At 39.6% G+C, this 16,224-nt stretch overlaps 1 protein-coding gene across 2 annotated transcripts in view; it reads right to left on the bottom strand.

Annotated features, from left to right (window-relative positions):
- The window catches only part of LOC128592504 (translation initiation factor IF-2-like), a 425,303-nt gene that overhangs the window by 75,295 nt on the left and 333,784 nt on the right, over positions 1 to 16,224 (bottom strand). Inside the window, exons 4-5 of one of the 2 annotated variants that reach the window (XM_053600448.1) lie at positions 12,757 to 12,881; positions 8,356 to 8,464 (exon numbers count right to left, since the gene is read on the bottom strand). In XM_053600448.1, coding sequence (XP_053456423.1) covers positions 8,377 to 8,464; positions 12,757 to 12,881 — 213 coding nt within the window. In that variant the 3' untranslated portion in view covers positions 8,356 to 8,376. Of the gene's footprint in view, positions 1 to 8,355; positions 8,465 to 12,756; positions 12,882 to 16,224 lie in introns of those variants that run through there. The other variant, XM_053600449.1, reaches the window with a different exon arrangement.

Below are 16,224 nucleotides of genomic sequence, written 5' to 3'. Positions count from 1 at the left end.
AACATATCCATTTCCGTCTCATCTATAATATTAATATTGTAATTGTTTCCGTCGTTTTCATTTTCCTGCCTCCTTTCCTCTGAAGTAATCCTTTTCTGGGAGAAGTAAGATAACCCAATAGATTTTTCTAACTTTAATTTCATCAGCTCGGTGACTGCTTTAAAGAATTCCACTTATTTAAATAAGATATTTGATAAAAAGTATTTTAGATAATCTCTTCACTAAATCTTTAATGACAAAGTTTTATAAAAAAAGTTATTACCATATGCTCTTTAACGCCTAAAGCAAAGACCTAGTGTAGAATTGAGAGTCATAATGAGGTCAATCTCAATTCCATCAATGTTATGTTCTATTAAAATCAAATCTAATCACATTCCTCATTTCAACCCAGCATGCCTTGGCTTTGAGGTATGTTCAGAAATGCACTTAAATTAGAAGAGAAACATTAACATTTTATCATATGAATAACACTAATGGCTCAGAAGATTAGCAGTAACACATTCTGGATTCCTTTGCTAAAAATATACCTTTTATACTACTTAGATACCTGACCGTAACTCTGGGAGAAGGGGTTTCAACTAACGAAGTTCAGATGCTCAATGTAAGAAAGAGATCATACAACCCTGACCTCAAGGAAAATAACAGCTTCACTGTCACTAAAAACCCCTTAAGAAATCCAATCCTACTTGACATTCACCAGAAAATAATTGTTCATTATATTCTCCACAATTAGATAAAAGGAGGTGATTATCAGGTGAGCAATAGGTCATCCTAGATCAATCATCTGTGAGTTTTATAATGAATTTTCTTATTTTTAGGAGGGTTTTTGTTTAGGATGGGGGTGTGTTTTCTCTGTCGCCTAGTAAGAACTTGTGCAAATTCATTAGAATTCCACTACTCTTTTCTACACTTTATCTGTATAGAGTTACAAATCATAAGGCTCAAAACCTCTAGTTTTGACAATCTTTCTGAGTCTAAAGAAGCTTCGTCTCACCCACACAGCTTCAGAGTTAACCCTACCCATGCACCAACAGTTCATCACGACGCAAGGAAATGATTGGGGTCCTAAATCTGTGGCAGGAGTGTATCTTTAATTCTCGACTCCTTTGAAGGAGTTTAGGGTCTGAAGTGCCCAAGTCACAGCCAGCAGTGTTCTACTGGTGATGGCAGATAGAAGCTATGACCTCACAGAGGTTATAAAGTGTAGACATATCCAAAGATCAGAAACACATGGAATTAAACACTTTTCAAGCTGTAAATTCTCTCAAAGTTCATGAAGAGCAAGTCTTTTTACATCTGTGGTAACTTTGCTTCAACCACACAGCTAATTAATGTTCTGATGGGACCAGACACCCCACTCTCAGCCACTGCTCGTCCCAGGTAAGAAAGAAAGAGAAAAGCTGCAGGTGGGTAGATGTTGTGATAGGAAGTGTGTGAGCATTTGTGAAAAGACAAACGCTGACATATTAAAATTTAAGAGTTTCTTTGAGCAGACAGCAGTTCATGAACTGGGCAGCTCCAACCTGGAGTGGTTCAGGGCTCTGCTGAAGGCAGTCAGGGGGAGGCTTTGATGCAGAAACAGAGGAAAGAAATTACTGAATTGGTAAAAATTTGATCCCTTGTTTTATTTGGAATAACCACTAGGGAAGTTCAAGACAATATAACTAATGCCTACTTGTCTTCCTGCAATTGGCCAACCTTAATTTTTATTTTCTTTTAAATTGAGAGTTAAGTTTCAGTTTCCTTAAGTAGGAACCCCAGGGTGTTTAGCCTCCCATTTATTAAATTAAGACATTGGTGCTATGAATACTTAATGTGAGGAAAATACTCCAGAAAGGCAATCGTTTTTCTCTGCATTTTGATAACTGCTGAGATCACCTCTCCCTAGAGCAGTCTTTCTCAACCTTCCTAATGCCGCAGCCCTTTAACATAGTTCCTCTGGATCAGGACCCACAGGTTAAAAACTGCTGCCCTAGAGCCTTAACCCCTAATAATTCAGATGTGCTTATACCAAACTATGGAGAAATAGGGGTTCCACTTATGCATATAATTTCTTCAGAAGGTTGAAAGAGCCTTCCCCATCCTTAAGCTTTCTAGAGCTGTAAGCTAAGAAGCTCAACACAGACCTTCAGAGACATATGAAATCACAGTTTCCACTGGAGCTGGGGATTCCCTGTACATCAGTTCAATGACCCTCTTTAGGAATGTCTTCTAAGGTGATCGTCTCAGCCTCAGATGATCATATATGCGCCACGTAGTGCCCTATCTGCTATTTTCTTCTGGCAATAGGTAAAAATGTGGAAAGCAGAAGAAGTAGGCCAAGGGGAAGCAGCCAAGTGAGAATCCAAGAACTCTGAAGATGGAGGAAATTCCAGGTGTTTAATCCCTAAGTTAAGGCATCAGCAACTATTTTTAAAAAATATTTCTTTGCAATGAGAATTATCTGTAATTTTTGAAAAATAGAGCATATTGTAACTACATCAATTTTTCTGAAATAATTATTTCAAGAGCTTTAGAGAGTAAATTTGGTTTATTTTTATTAATGCACAGATGGTGTACTCAATCTTGCCAACCAAGAATCCTTTATTCTAAGTTCAAGTCCTGTATATGTGAAAAAAAGTGTTAAATGCCTGGTCCCTAACTAGAAGAAATGGTTCGAATATGCTTAAATGCCCAGAGTTGAGGATAATTGAGAGCTACTAGCTCTCACTTTTTAAAAAACATGATGAAAGACAAAGTGAATAAGAGGTTTTCTTCCCTGACACGTTCTCCATGAGGTCTAAGTACGTACACACACACACACACACACACACAGGGACAAAGAGAGACAGACAACAGACCTCAAGGACTTGCTGAAGTTATGCTTAGAAAAAAACAGCACCTGAGACTCATATCCTAAGGGCAAGCAAAGGGCTTTGGGAAAAGCCTGGGACAAAGGGTCAACCACTCTGAGTAATTCAATGCAAACTCATCAAACGGGGGAAGGTGGCTGGGAGGGCCACAGCTGAAACAGCACAGTTTTTTTTATTAAATCATAGCTGTGTACATTAATGCAATCATGGGGTACAGTGTGCTGGTTTTATATACAATTTGAAAAATTTTCATCGAACTGGTTAACATAGCCTTCATGGCATTTTCTTAGTTATTGTGTTCACAGCTTTTTTTTTACAGATAGTGGATGAAAATATTAAAGCATTTACAATGGGTAAGGAATTAGTAAATGGAAATTCTTAAATACAGTAAAAATTTTTACTCATTTTATCGCCTATAAAACTAGTACAACGTATATTTAGTGGACAGCCTTAATTGCTTTATTTAAACCCTCATAAAATATTTATATAAGAGCATTCAGTGGTTTACTCCTTGGCTGGCTCTTTTAATTCTATTTTTTCGCGTTATATCCCACATAACTCAAACACTAAGTTGGCTAGCTCAGTCTGCTACCTAAGCTTTTAGGAATCTAACCATCACAGCAAATATATCTCATGTATTTTATGCTTTATAATTTATTATTATGCTTTTGTTAAATCATTTCTGAAATCCAACAATTCTATAAAACTTTCATTGATATATTAAAAATAATTATGTTTTCCACCCCCATCTAAAAACCTTTTACGTCTCACCCTTCACTTGTCACTGGCTGAAATACTCATTTGTCTTATTTTCATCAAACAGACCTTTTATAATCCATGCTATTATTTCTTTAATTTCATAAGTAGCCTTTATATATTCTTAAAACTCCATCATATTAGTCTCATCCAGGGTAGCCTTTGTAAATCTAATCACATTTAAAATTTCCAAATTAATGCCACAAAGCTTATGGTACTTAATAGAATATTTTAATGCCAATGATTAGTTTCCTAGCCATGAAGGTGACAAGGGTACACATTCAATACTCCAGATCATTTTTGTCCTATTGTGTTTTCCAGTCCAAGACCCTCCGTTATGAAGGGACCTTACAAAGTCTTCTAAGACCAAGAGTGAAATCACTTGCTAATGACTTCACGAGTTTCAATGTATCCAAAGTTTTGTGCATTGCCATTGCCATGTCCTCTATCCTAGACTTTTACAATCTAAAAAAGGATGCTTATAGGACAAGATAAAGAAAGCATATAATGTTTTTTAATAAATTTTTAACAAACACTATGTAAGACGAATCAGGCTACTAAGTGAATAAATACACCCAATTGCCAAAGGGTTAAGATTTACTCAAGGTCATGTAAGCAACTGGTGAGAATTAAAATAAGTCCAAGTCATCCACAGTCATGTACCAGTTAGTGACAGGCAGGGATGGGTTCTAGGAGACGTGTCATCAGTCAAGTTTGTCCCTGTGTAAACCTCGGTGTACTAACACAAACCTGGTGGTACAGCCCACTGCACACTTAGGCTACAGGGGACTCTATAGCCTGCTGCGGCCTGACTACAAACCTGCACAGCAGTTACTCTCCTGAATACTGCAGATAATTATAACACAATGGTATCTGAGTATTTGCTCATAGGAAAGCAGAGTACAAATACAATATTGTGATCTTATAGGACCACTGTTGTACATCCGCCCATCACAGAACACATCTGTCTGTGGCACGAGGCTCTAGTTGGAATGAAGCAGAATGTCCCCTTCCAGACTGGGTTCTTCCACTCAGCAGTTACGCCTTTACATTTCCCCCATGTCTCTTCATGGCTTGCTAGCTCATATCCTTTCAGCACTGAATAATGCATAATAGATGTACAAGGCTGCAGACTGCATGATTTCAACTAAATGACATTCATTCCAGAGAAGGAAAAACTAGAAGACAGTAAAAAGATTAGTGGTCACCAGTGGCTAACAGGGAGCAAGGGCAGAATAGGCTGTGCACAGAGGATATTTAGGGCAGTGAAATGATGCCCACTGGGTGCACAACACCCCGAGTGGGCCCCCAGGGCTTTCGCTGAGAGCCATATATCAATCAAAGTATGTTCCTTAGTCATAACAAGGCCTCACTCTGGTAGGGAAAGGTGAGGAGGAGGCGGCTGTCTCCTGTGTAGGAGATACATGAGAAATCTCTGTACTTTCTGCTCAGTTTTTCTGTGAATCTAAAACGGTTGAGAAAAGTAAAATACGTGTGTGTATATATAAATACATGTATATAAAATATGTGTATATGTGTGTGTATAGAGAGGGGCAAAGGAGGGAAAAGTAAGATATAAAACTTATTTTCTCAATCCCCAAGTGAATATTCCACACCCCAAATGACATATAAACACACACTTCTATGTCCTTCTAATATTAATTAAATGTCCCTTGCATTAATTTTATGATATAGTAAGTTTGGGATAGAAGGTGGAATGAATCTTTATAATCCAGGAAGCCACTGCTGAAATTTTAGGTGACTTCTCAGTTTTCAAAAAGCCACAGTCCTTTGCAAATTTCATCGATTGCTTTGATTGATGTAAATTGCAAATATCTCTGTTTTGGGTATACTGCAGCTCTCAAATGGCTCCAGCTGACTCGGCAATGAGCCAGCACTGTGGTCCAAAGCGCTGTAAGGAATATATCATGTCTTTAACCTCAAGCAATAGAGCTCGATCTACCTTGTTTTAAATTAAACACCCCCTAAGTAATTGTATTCAAGATTGAAAACGTTTTTGCTTCCTTAAACAGCATGAGCATGCACTAATAGCACTGCCTTTTATAATTCTGAGAATAAAACCATTTTGAGGACCAGAGAAGAAAGGTAGCCTTCAAGGTATAGAGCTCAAAGCAAGAAGTGAGAACATGAAAGCTGTCATGGTCTGCTTTAGACATCTTAGAAGAGAGGATAATGGTCTCCGCTCCTGTCCTCCTTCCCCCTGTGATCACAGCTCCATTTGCAGCTAATGGGGACTCCTTCTATAGGAGGTCTTTCAGGACAGAATCACAGAATTGAAAAGTTCCACTGAATGTAGCCTCTGGGCTTCTCACCACTCACAGGCTCATAGACAAAGGAGAAAAGAGAGCTGACACAGTCAGCAGGTGTCCCGAGAGCAGGCAGCCTCCAGGTGGGTCCAGGTGGCCCAGGCAGTACACACAGACACCATCCTCCTGTCACAAAGTTCAGTCCTGACTACCTCACTTACTGCTCTGTGAACTTGAGAAAGTTTCTTAGTCTTTCTGAAAAAAATATAATGACATTAATTTCTACATTTGCATGACCATGGTGATTGTTATAGGAGACAAAGTCTGTGTGACACCAAGGACAATGGCGGGCACCTTGAACGTGGCCATGCAAGTGAGTTGAGGATGGCGGTGAGGATGAAGAGGAGGGTGGACTATCTACAGTGAAGTGTGGTGCGCTGTTCCTTGCCGTGGCACTTTCACACTGTTTCCCACCCTCTCCACCAAAGTAACACCTCATCATTCCCAGAATTTAGCTAAAGCAGTCACGCCTCTAGGGAGACCTCCTGAACCCATCTGATTGGATCTGTCTGCTGCTTTTCACATCCATCAGAACAAAGGGTAGAGGCGAGGTGAGGGCTCACCATGAGTAGCCAACAACTTAAGGGTTCTTCAGTTCCTACAAACTCCAGACACTGTGCTAATGGATGATGGTAAACAGATGAACACACGAGATGTCACAGGCCACAGAAGTGCTTCCATCCCGGAGGGAGCTGCACCAAACTCGTGCAAGAGCTAAAACCGAAATATGTCTAAAATTCTGTGAGAATACAGGAAGGGGAAATTAAATAATGGCGAGACAGAAACACAGATAAAGAGGTTTTGTGGAACATTTTAGTTATGAAATAACATCTGAATTGGGCCTTCAAGGGTGAGTACAGAAACTTCCCTAAAAGGACCTTGAAAGAGTATCTTGTCATTGTAGTTATGGCCCAGGCAAACCCCTCTGAAGAGCGCTGGGGAAGCAGCTCTCACTGAAATGGTGATGGATTAGCCCACTCGTGAGCAAGTAAAGGACAAGTGAGTGGAGAAAAAGGAGCTTGTCTCTGGCCTTTCTTTTGTCTCAGTGATGATTTTTCATCAAACAAAGGCTCAGTGATGTGAGCACAGAAGGCGATTTGGGGCACGAAAGCTGGATCAGGTGGTGGTCAGGCCGTATCTGCTCCTCAGCGCTGGGATTGTTGGGTGGGGAAATGCATTGACGCTTGCAGACTGCTTTGAAAACACATGATGCTGAGTAAATGCCATGAATTACTGTTGTTCAATACACTCGGGAGACATACTTATCTCCAAATGGAAAGGTCCCTGAAAGATGGACTATGTTTAAAGACATTTAGGAGCTTGCTTTTTCACTATAAAGATAAAATTTTTAGCTAGCTTTATTCTAAATCCATCATAATGCCTAAGGATAATCTTTTTAAAATGCCATTATGACAGAATAAATCTGAAATTGCACATAAATGCCACTCACAGGAAACTTGAAGGAAAAAAATGCATTAAACTAAAAAGAGTTTTGTCTTCTCACGTAAAAATAAATTATAAGACAAAGAATGCCCCCCATGGGAATGGTAGTTGTGATAGCTGAAAGCAAATAAGGAGAAACAAATGAAGCTATCCAACCCATATCAACATAGAGAGGGAGTTTTCTCTAAGAGATGGTCGGGAAGAAATTACTCGGAAAAATTCGTACTTTATTCAAATAATCAATCATTCTTTACTTCAAATTGTCTTCAGCAAGGATGATAAATCTCCATCAACTCTATCCAACACTTAGAGAATTAGATGGGGATAAGAACAGTCATATAACGATGATAATGATAATTCAATGTTGACAATATCTTACATTACTATCGTTATTTCTTAGATTACACTGTAAATGTAATTATGTGATTTCATATTCAAAACACTGGGAAGTAGATAGGAAAGGTTTTTATTTTTGATAAACAAGGAATTGAGGCTAAGAAAGGTGCTATGACTAGAAAGATTGGAGTCCCACCAACAGCAGGCATCAGAAGCCAGGAGGCAACTGCTTCTAATGTTTAGACGGGTGACCTACTGACATCATTTTCAAACGCTGAGATAATCTCATAAAATCTTTATTCAAATAACAAGCACAATGTAACAGTATACGGCACACCTCCTGGGTGAAGGGCTCAGATACAACTCAAACTTTACCTAACAAAGGCAAAAACATAACCTGGCCATTGGTACTCTCATATTCATCTGAAAATTTAAAAACAAGATGTAATATTTTTTAACAAGCAGGCAAAATTTTATGATGGGGTTTAGAAAAAAATGATCCAAATCTAAATCTCTTTTGATATCACAATAGAATGCTTACAGTATCGAATTTTCAATGAAAAGATTATTTTAAGAAACAATGAATCTATATAATAAAATAGAGACCAAGCTATGAATTAGAATAGCCTCTTCCCAAAATGTGTTCTTTGCATGAAAATGGTTTACATGGTCCAATATACGTTGGAAAGGCTTCGTAGGCTCCTCTTCTTTGTAACTGAGAAGTCTATACGCCAAACATCCTGAGAAGTTCTGTGGCAAGAAACCTGTTTGTTTAATCTTACGTGTTCCAAGAATCACATAGTCTCCACCTGTGTGCATGAAACTGGAGTTTCCATTAAGCCAAGAGCTGATTACCTGGTGACAACGACTCCCCAACTAAAGACTAAAACACGGTACACACCTCTGCCGTGACAACTGTAATTGTAATTTTACTAAAGACTAAAAGATGTAGAACATTATTTTAAAATTAAAATAAACAAAAGTCTATCACTTTAAAGCACGCTCGCTTTTGAAAGGCCGCTCTGCCCTGCTCGTGGAGTGAGGCTACCTCTTTCTGCCATAAAGAGAACTACAGTAGAGCATTTGAAAAGGAATGTGATTGGAAACTCTAAGACCAATATCCAAACAGGTCACACACCTTCTTAGGTTTGGATTTATCAGTTAAAAATAAGAGAACAAGATTAAAAAACATCCCTGAAGCACCACGCTGTATTAAAGCTTGTTCGCTCTCTGTACTTTCCACGGAAATCATGTACTTCACCCTCACTACGGATGCAAGCCACAGTTCAAGCCATCCAGATCTAAAGGAGCTCAGGTGTGAATTTTTCTACCTGTTTTAGGGTAAAGCATTCAATTCTGTGAACTATTAATTTGCTTGGAAGAATCTAAATGTTCAGAGCCATGGGATTTTTTTCTCTCTTAGATGAATGATTTGATGACTTTGCATCAGAAATCACATGGGATTGCAGCTTATAAGGCTGTCTTGTGTGTCTTCAGCTTGAAAGTTTTGAGGCTGGGATTACTATGAACTAACAACAGGTGGACAGAAAATAACATGCTATTAAAATGCCCTAAAAAGAGGTCAGGAGACCTGGTTCCTATTTTCCATGAACTAGCTGTGATTTAACTTACTGGGCATAGCGTCTGTAGCTGAATCATGACCCTATTTACAGACCATGACCATCCAGTTTATTTCTGCTCTAAGATTACCAATAGTGAGAGTTTTGGAGTCTAACTGGGATCACCCCTCAGCTCCCCCTACCACAGGCTGCATTTTTGCTCTCAAACCTGTTATTTAAGCTCTCTTGGGACTAATTTATTTCTCTCATAGTAAAATAGGGATAATAATAGAACCTTTACATTATGTTTTTGTATGGAATTAAATGATCAAAATATAAAACAATGCTTTACCTGGTGTATACACGCTGCTCAGAATATATCCACTACTATCATTGTTAAAAAACCTCTATTAACATAACACCTTCTTTTCATAATGAAAGAGGAAAAAGTCTATCAACAAGATATAGAAATATATTAATTAGAGAATTATAAAAATCTATGGTTCTCTTAATATACATTACTACAGCATTATAATTCCTATTTATGTCTGTTAAGAGGGTTTAAAGTACTGGTGAGAACTTAAGATATAGTTTTTTAATTAAGTTCATGGTCTGTCTCAAGCCAGTTTATTTAAACAATTTATTTCTCAAGCTAATATTTTAGGATTTTCTGTAGATTCAAGATTTATCAATGAAAATAGTGAAAGGTACTTTCCAAGTGGACTTTTGCTAATGGTCAAATTCCTTTAGATCATCTGTATTTTTTTAATTGCTCGATACACATGTTGTGTGTGCTACTATCTGCTATAACACAGTTCATTCAGTCTAATTTATTCTGTAATAGTATCTATTACATAGACCTTCTGTAGATGTTATTACATCGACCTTCGTGGTGAGTTTTAGGGATGTGTGTTTAATTCCCCCCAGTCATTAAATTAATATTACATTACAGAATGTTGTGGGGGAAGTCTGAAATTTAAAGGTCATTTCTGAAGACTAGCAGACATACACACACCTCAAATCTAAAGACTCGGTAACAAAGGCCTGGATTTTTACAAAATGTGACCCCCAAAATAGTAAGTGGAGCTTCACATATTGTGGGCACTCAATAACAAACCCATAGTTTAACTGATTTGGTAAGGAAAGGGCAAATAATTTCTTAAAAGGCACCAAATCATAAAGTCTAAAAAATAGCCAGGTGTTGTGGTGGGCACCTATAGTCACAGCTACTTGGGAGGCTGAGGCAAGAGAATCACTTAAGCCCAAGAGTCTATGAGGTTACTGTGAGCTGTGACACCACTGCACCCTACCAAGGGCAACATAGTGAGACCCTATGTCTCAAAAAAAAGAAAGAAAGAAAACAATAGTATAAAAATGTGGTAGCTGACAGGCATAAAAAAAGAATAATAACAATGTAATTTAAATAGAGATTAGAAACAAAATGAATGGGGCCTGCTAATGACAGATAAGGAGACAGAGGAACTGAAACTGTTAATGTGTGGCTTGAAATTTCACCGACAAACAGTAAAAACTTAAGGGTGTCAATCACTCTAAAAGAGATTCTTTAACATTAATAAATGCATAAATGTTGAATTAAAAGGAAGAAAGCAATTCTTGTTTTAAAAACTAAAAGATTTTATCAGAGGAGAAATACAGGGGATTTATTTTCCCACAGATAATTTTTTTTCTACTCCTTGAACTTTAACCAATGTGACAATTTTTTTCTTTCCTTTTTCCTTCCTTCTCTTCCTTTTTCTTTAGTTATTTAAACAACAACAACAAAAAAACTTGGTAACACCATTGTTAAAAAGAATAAAAGCTTTTTTAGATATTATAGTCCTAAGTGGCTTGTTTCTTTTAACAAACACATTTACTTTAATAAATTTGGAAAACAAAAAATTAGGGGAGGGGTGAGGGCTGTCATGAATAGTACCAAAACTGAATCCATAATTAATTTCTTTCTCCAAATAACTGGTGTGATAGGCTAAGAGGAATCAATAGCTTAGGTGCCTTCTTGGGAGGACTTCAGCCAACTTCTTGGCAGTTTAGGCAACTGTAAAGTTGGTTTGTAAGACTACCCTCCCTTCTGACACTAACTGCAAGTTTGAGGATTCCCAAGGCCATGCTTATAATAAATCTCTGGAAGTACTCACAAAACTCATGGAAAGCCATTAACATTTATGGTTGTGGTTAATTACAAAGAAAGGATATAACTTTGAATTAGCCAAGGGATGATGGGCAGACGGCACAGGAAGTCCCAAACCCAGTGCTTCTCTCGGACTCTCCCCTTGAGTCAGGATAAAAGGCATAAAGTTCCCCCCCCCCCCAAGTTAATAGCACTCTTAGAGCTAGCATTAATATTGTATTATCGTTCCTTCCTTTTACCCGCATAGAAATCCAGTCGCTGCTACAGGTTATAAAAGCATAGAACAGAATCTGTAAATGCACAAGTGCCCCAGATGAGCTATAAATAAATGTGGGGTGGAGCATCAGAGAGCACATGCCTGTCTGCTTGGGTGAAGAAATGTGGAAGCAGCAGCAGTGGAATGAAAGGAAAGATACCCAGGGGTGTCTTTGCTAGGTGCCTCTGCTAGTCTGAGGCATCACACAGAAAGAACCACTCATTGGCCCCGGGCTTGTAAACACCACTAATCGAGAGAGTCCACCCTTCCCTGTCCAAACACGACAGCATAAGACCCAAATTCAGCTCTAGATGTTGAATTGTGAAGCAATACCACAAAAACCACAAGGTCTGCCCACTGATAACAGTCACGTGGAGACCTCGGGCTGCCCTGGATTCTGCTGTTTCCACAACTGTGGTTTTCTCTGTTCCTTAAATTTTCTGATAGACTAGCACAACTTTACAGAAGATCAAGACAACATCTTCACATTCGTTTAAATAAACTAGAAGTGGTTTCTCATGCCTGAGGTCAAAAAGCCCTGACTGAAGCAGGTTCTCTGTCTGACACTTTGGTCTAGAATCTATCGCGCTGACCAATGCAACTTTTTCACGTACTTAATGAGAACTTTACTTCTGTAAGAGATCCAACAGGTCTAGGAATATATGGTTGCTTCCACGAGTAAACTTTACAAATATCCAGGGAGACAGAAATTGCATATGGAAAAATAATTATAGAATTATGAATAACTCAATTACTAAGAAAAAATCCAATCTTATGTGCAAAAGCAGTTCTGGAAGGGGAAGAGAGCAACACAGAAGTCCCGAGACTTTCTGGAAGAAGAATGGGATTGAGTATAGACTAGAATCTAAATAAATGGCCCCTGTCACAAGGAAATGAGTTTTCATGCATAAAAATACCAGTACAGACGCTTTCAGCAAGAGTCATAAAATCCCACAGCAAATGGCTTTGCAGGGTCATAATAAAGTGCAAAGGAGTCGGGATCTCACAAAGCAAAACGCACGTTGATAACGCAGTGGGCGCTACTCAGGGCTGTGAAAAACGCCCACATTCACAATCCTACCTCTGCTCGTTGTCAGCTGCTCCTTGTCCACAGGGCTCGGCACAGTCTTCAGAAGACGGATGAGCCCTTGGGTAGCATGCCGGACGTGCAGGGCAGATCCCGGAACCAGAAGTAGAAAACAGGACCTAGAACAGAAGAGTGGGAGTGAGGGAGTGTTGACTGTGGGGAAGGAGGGAGCTACAGGAGCTGTAAAAATGGCTCAGAAAGGCAGCACCTCAAAGATTTCAGAACAGGGAGATTGGCCATTCATGCAAAATAGCAAGTGAGAAATCATATCAAATGAAAACAGTATTTATTACTCAATTATGTCTTGGTTTTTGAAAGGAAGTCAAACCACTGAATTTGCCCCATTTTTGTTGTTGCTGTTGTTGATTTGTTTTAAGGCTTCCTTCAGACATAGTTTTCTGACACAGTGGGGACTTTACGCATGGCATGACTGAGGCTTGGGATCCTTTCCAGAGCATCAGCCCACAAAGGTGACCAACAGGACAGACTGTTGAGAGAGATTAAGAAGATTTTACACAACAGACTTCCTCTAAAGTTGAGGAAAGTGGTGAAGATACACGTGGATAAGTAGGGTGACTATGTAATTTATCATATAACCTGTCGCTCTTTTGAGAGTTACGGGAGTATTCGTAATTATGTTAGGAGGCAGCACAGGCCACACAGCCATACAGTCATCTTATTGAGAACCCCCTGGGGGCAGGAGGGAGAGTGAGACTCCATGAAAGCATCCCCTCAGGAGTAACATAATTAGGACAATTATTTTTCTAGCTGAGCATAACACAAGTCCGGGGCCGGAGCTGGACTGCTCAGGGCTATGTCAGGGAGGAAAGGCATCTGCCTGCCCCCAACCAAAAACATGTTGAACACATATTTCAGCATGACTGACTTGAAGGTGCACCAAAAACGATTAATCTGAATTTACATCAAAAATATATATTGAATAGGAAGAGGTTCTAGAAAGACAGGACGCAGTTTTCCTTAAAATTTCCATCTGCATGCCTAAGCTTTGTTCAATCTCACAGTGTTGTCTCCTGGAAAACTGTCCCCACGTTTGTCCTTATTGGGATTTTCTCAGAAGTGTTATGGCCTCATTTCATGATGGCTCCTGAATTTTGAAACTGAAGAAAGCCCCTTATATGTTCACAGCTATGTGAGCAAGGCAGGGCCTCCTGGTGTCCACCTCACATTCACCAGTAAATGAGTAACAATCAGACGCCTTGTCAGATTCAAATGCAGTGAACTGGGATATATGTGGGGAGTACGGGGGTGTGACTCACCCAGGTTGATTGCATTTAGCTACCAATGCTGGGTAAATTCCAAACCACAGCTGGAGTGGTTCTCCCTAGACTTAGCCAGAGAGAAAGAGATTGTGCGTGGAAACGTAATTTGTCCCATGGACAGTGGCTCCCAAGGTTGATTTGACAGCAAAAGGAAACTGAGGAGAAGGGCTAAACTTTCTCTACAAAGCAAGGAAGCACTCACCTTATGGTCAGGAGATTAAGAAACATGAGATTTGTGAAAGGGAAGCAAATGGAAGCTGCTGGGAGGGTGCCAGGTGACCAGGGTGGGAACCAGCTGAGCCCTCACAAACAGCCCTGCTCCAGAGTCAGAAGCAAGCACATGGCAGGAAGAGCCCGGTGCCGGAGCCTTCCACTTCCCTCATAGCTCTGCCGAGACCCATATCAGGAATGGCAGAGCTCAAGGTGCTCGCTGGGCTCTCCCTCGGTGACAGCTCCGGGCAATTTTACCATCCAGCTGTTCTATTTTTCAAAACTAAAGTAATTGGAATTGAAGTACAGAGCTTTGCTAAAACCCTAGCAATTAACAGTGCGATTTCCCAAATTGCACCGTAATGGGAAAGTGCCCATCAATCAGCACAGTGAAATAACACATTTTCTCACCAGATGTAAGATTTAATATCTTCATAACTCTCTGGATTCACTACTTATAAACTGTCAGCCTCGCCTGGAGCACTGAGAATTAATGGGCTACATCCCTGCTATGTGGGGACGGTTTACAGTTGCAAAATATCTTCACTTTCATTTTAGATATATTTACCAAAATGTTTTTCTTTAAGATGTAATCAGAAAACATGCTAGATGGAAAAATTTCATTTCTACGAGCTATGTTATATATTATCATTGTCTAGACAAATATCGTTCCCAGAGGCCCAGCACAGCACACTCTTGTAACAGGGATAACCAGTTTACCGCTGGCAGGTAACAACAGATTGCATTGCAAAGACGGAATGGATTTCAGCTTTAAACTTTAGGATAACCTGTATGGTTTTCTGGACAAAGACTGACACTATTCTGAGTCATCTAGGCATAGGTTCTGCTATCCATCTCAGAATGGAAAGATTATTCAAAGAACCCCACATATATTCATTCTGTCACTATGATGATCAGCTGTGACAATGCTCATTTTAGCTTTCAGTCCAGTCTCAAACATCTGAGCCACAGCCAGAATGAAGCCAACTACTGAAGGCAGCCCAGTGGTATCACAGCAGCGCCAGAACCTCAGACTTCTTCCTGCACCCACAGAGGGGGGAACATCGTCACAGCAAAGGTCACTCCACATCCCTCACATGGACTAAACTCATTTACCAAATTTTTCTGCCCTACTGTGTTCCAGAGCCTGTGCAATAACTTGTGCCAGGTGTGCAAGGGGCAAGAGGAAGCTGCAGCCAAGGGAGGCTGCAGGAGGGCCGGCAAGAGCAGCTGTGAGGACATTTCGGGAAGGTTCCCCAGAGGGCTCTGAGACTGAGCTTGTCCTCACAACACAGGGAAACATGTTGTCTGATATCGGGATTGTTCAGATGATGACAGGAGGAAAGAAAAGCCAGAGAACATCCATTATAAGGAAACTCTGAGACCAACTATTTTCTAATTGAATATGTTCATAAAATATTCAACAGAACCTGTCAATCTCGCCACTGCATGGGGATGCAGCTCACTTGGCAGATGTGTGACCCTGACAGTCCGTCATTTACTTTTGACTAATTTCATTTCAGTCTCCTCGCCCATGTAAGTGGGCTTCAGAAGATGACACTCTTGGTGGGTGGGGGGCAAAAAGAACATTAGGGGACATGAAGAGGTCACCTTGTCTGCATAACAAGACATGTCTCTGAGTTATTATAGCAGAGATTAAACTCACAAAGCAATAATTACATAGTAAGAAAAAGTTCAAGACCCATAAAACCATACTGATGAAACCCAACTGAGACTGGCAAAATCAATTCAAATGATTCTATGAATCTCGAACAATAAGAAACAAATTACTATTTAATAAATTGTAATGGACCAGTGTGATATCAGTGTAGAAAAAAATTACCTTAGAGTCCTTCCCCATACCATGCACTGTACTGAATTCTGGATGAGTCTGAGTTAAACATTTTATTGAAAATAAAATGAGGGTTGTTGCCTGTAGCACAGTGGTTATGGTGCCGGCCACATGCACTGA

This window comes from Nycticebus coucang, chromosome 8 (assembly GCF_027406575.1).
Source record: "Nycticebus coucang isolate mNycCou1 chromosome 8, mNycCou1.pri, whole genome shotgun sequence".
Classification (NCBI taxonomy): domain Eukaryota; kingdom Metazoa; phylum Chordata; class Mammalia; order Primates; family Lorisidae; genus Nycticebus; species Nycticebus coucang.
The sequence above is the reverse complement of the archived record's forward strand: the minus strand, read 5'-3'. Positions and strand labels throughout refer to the sequence as shown.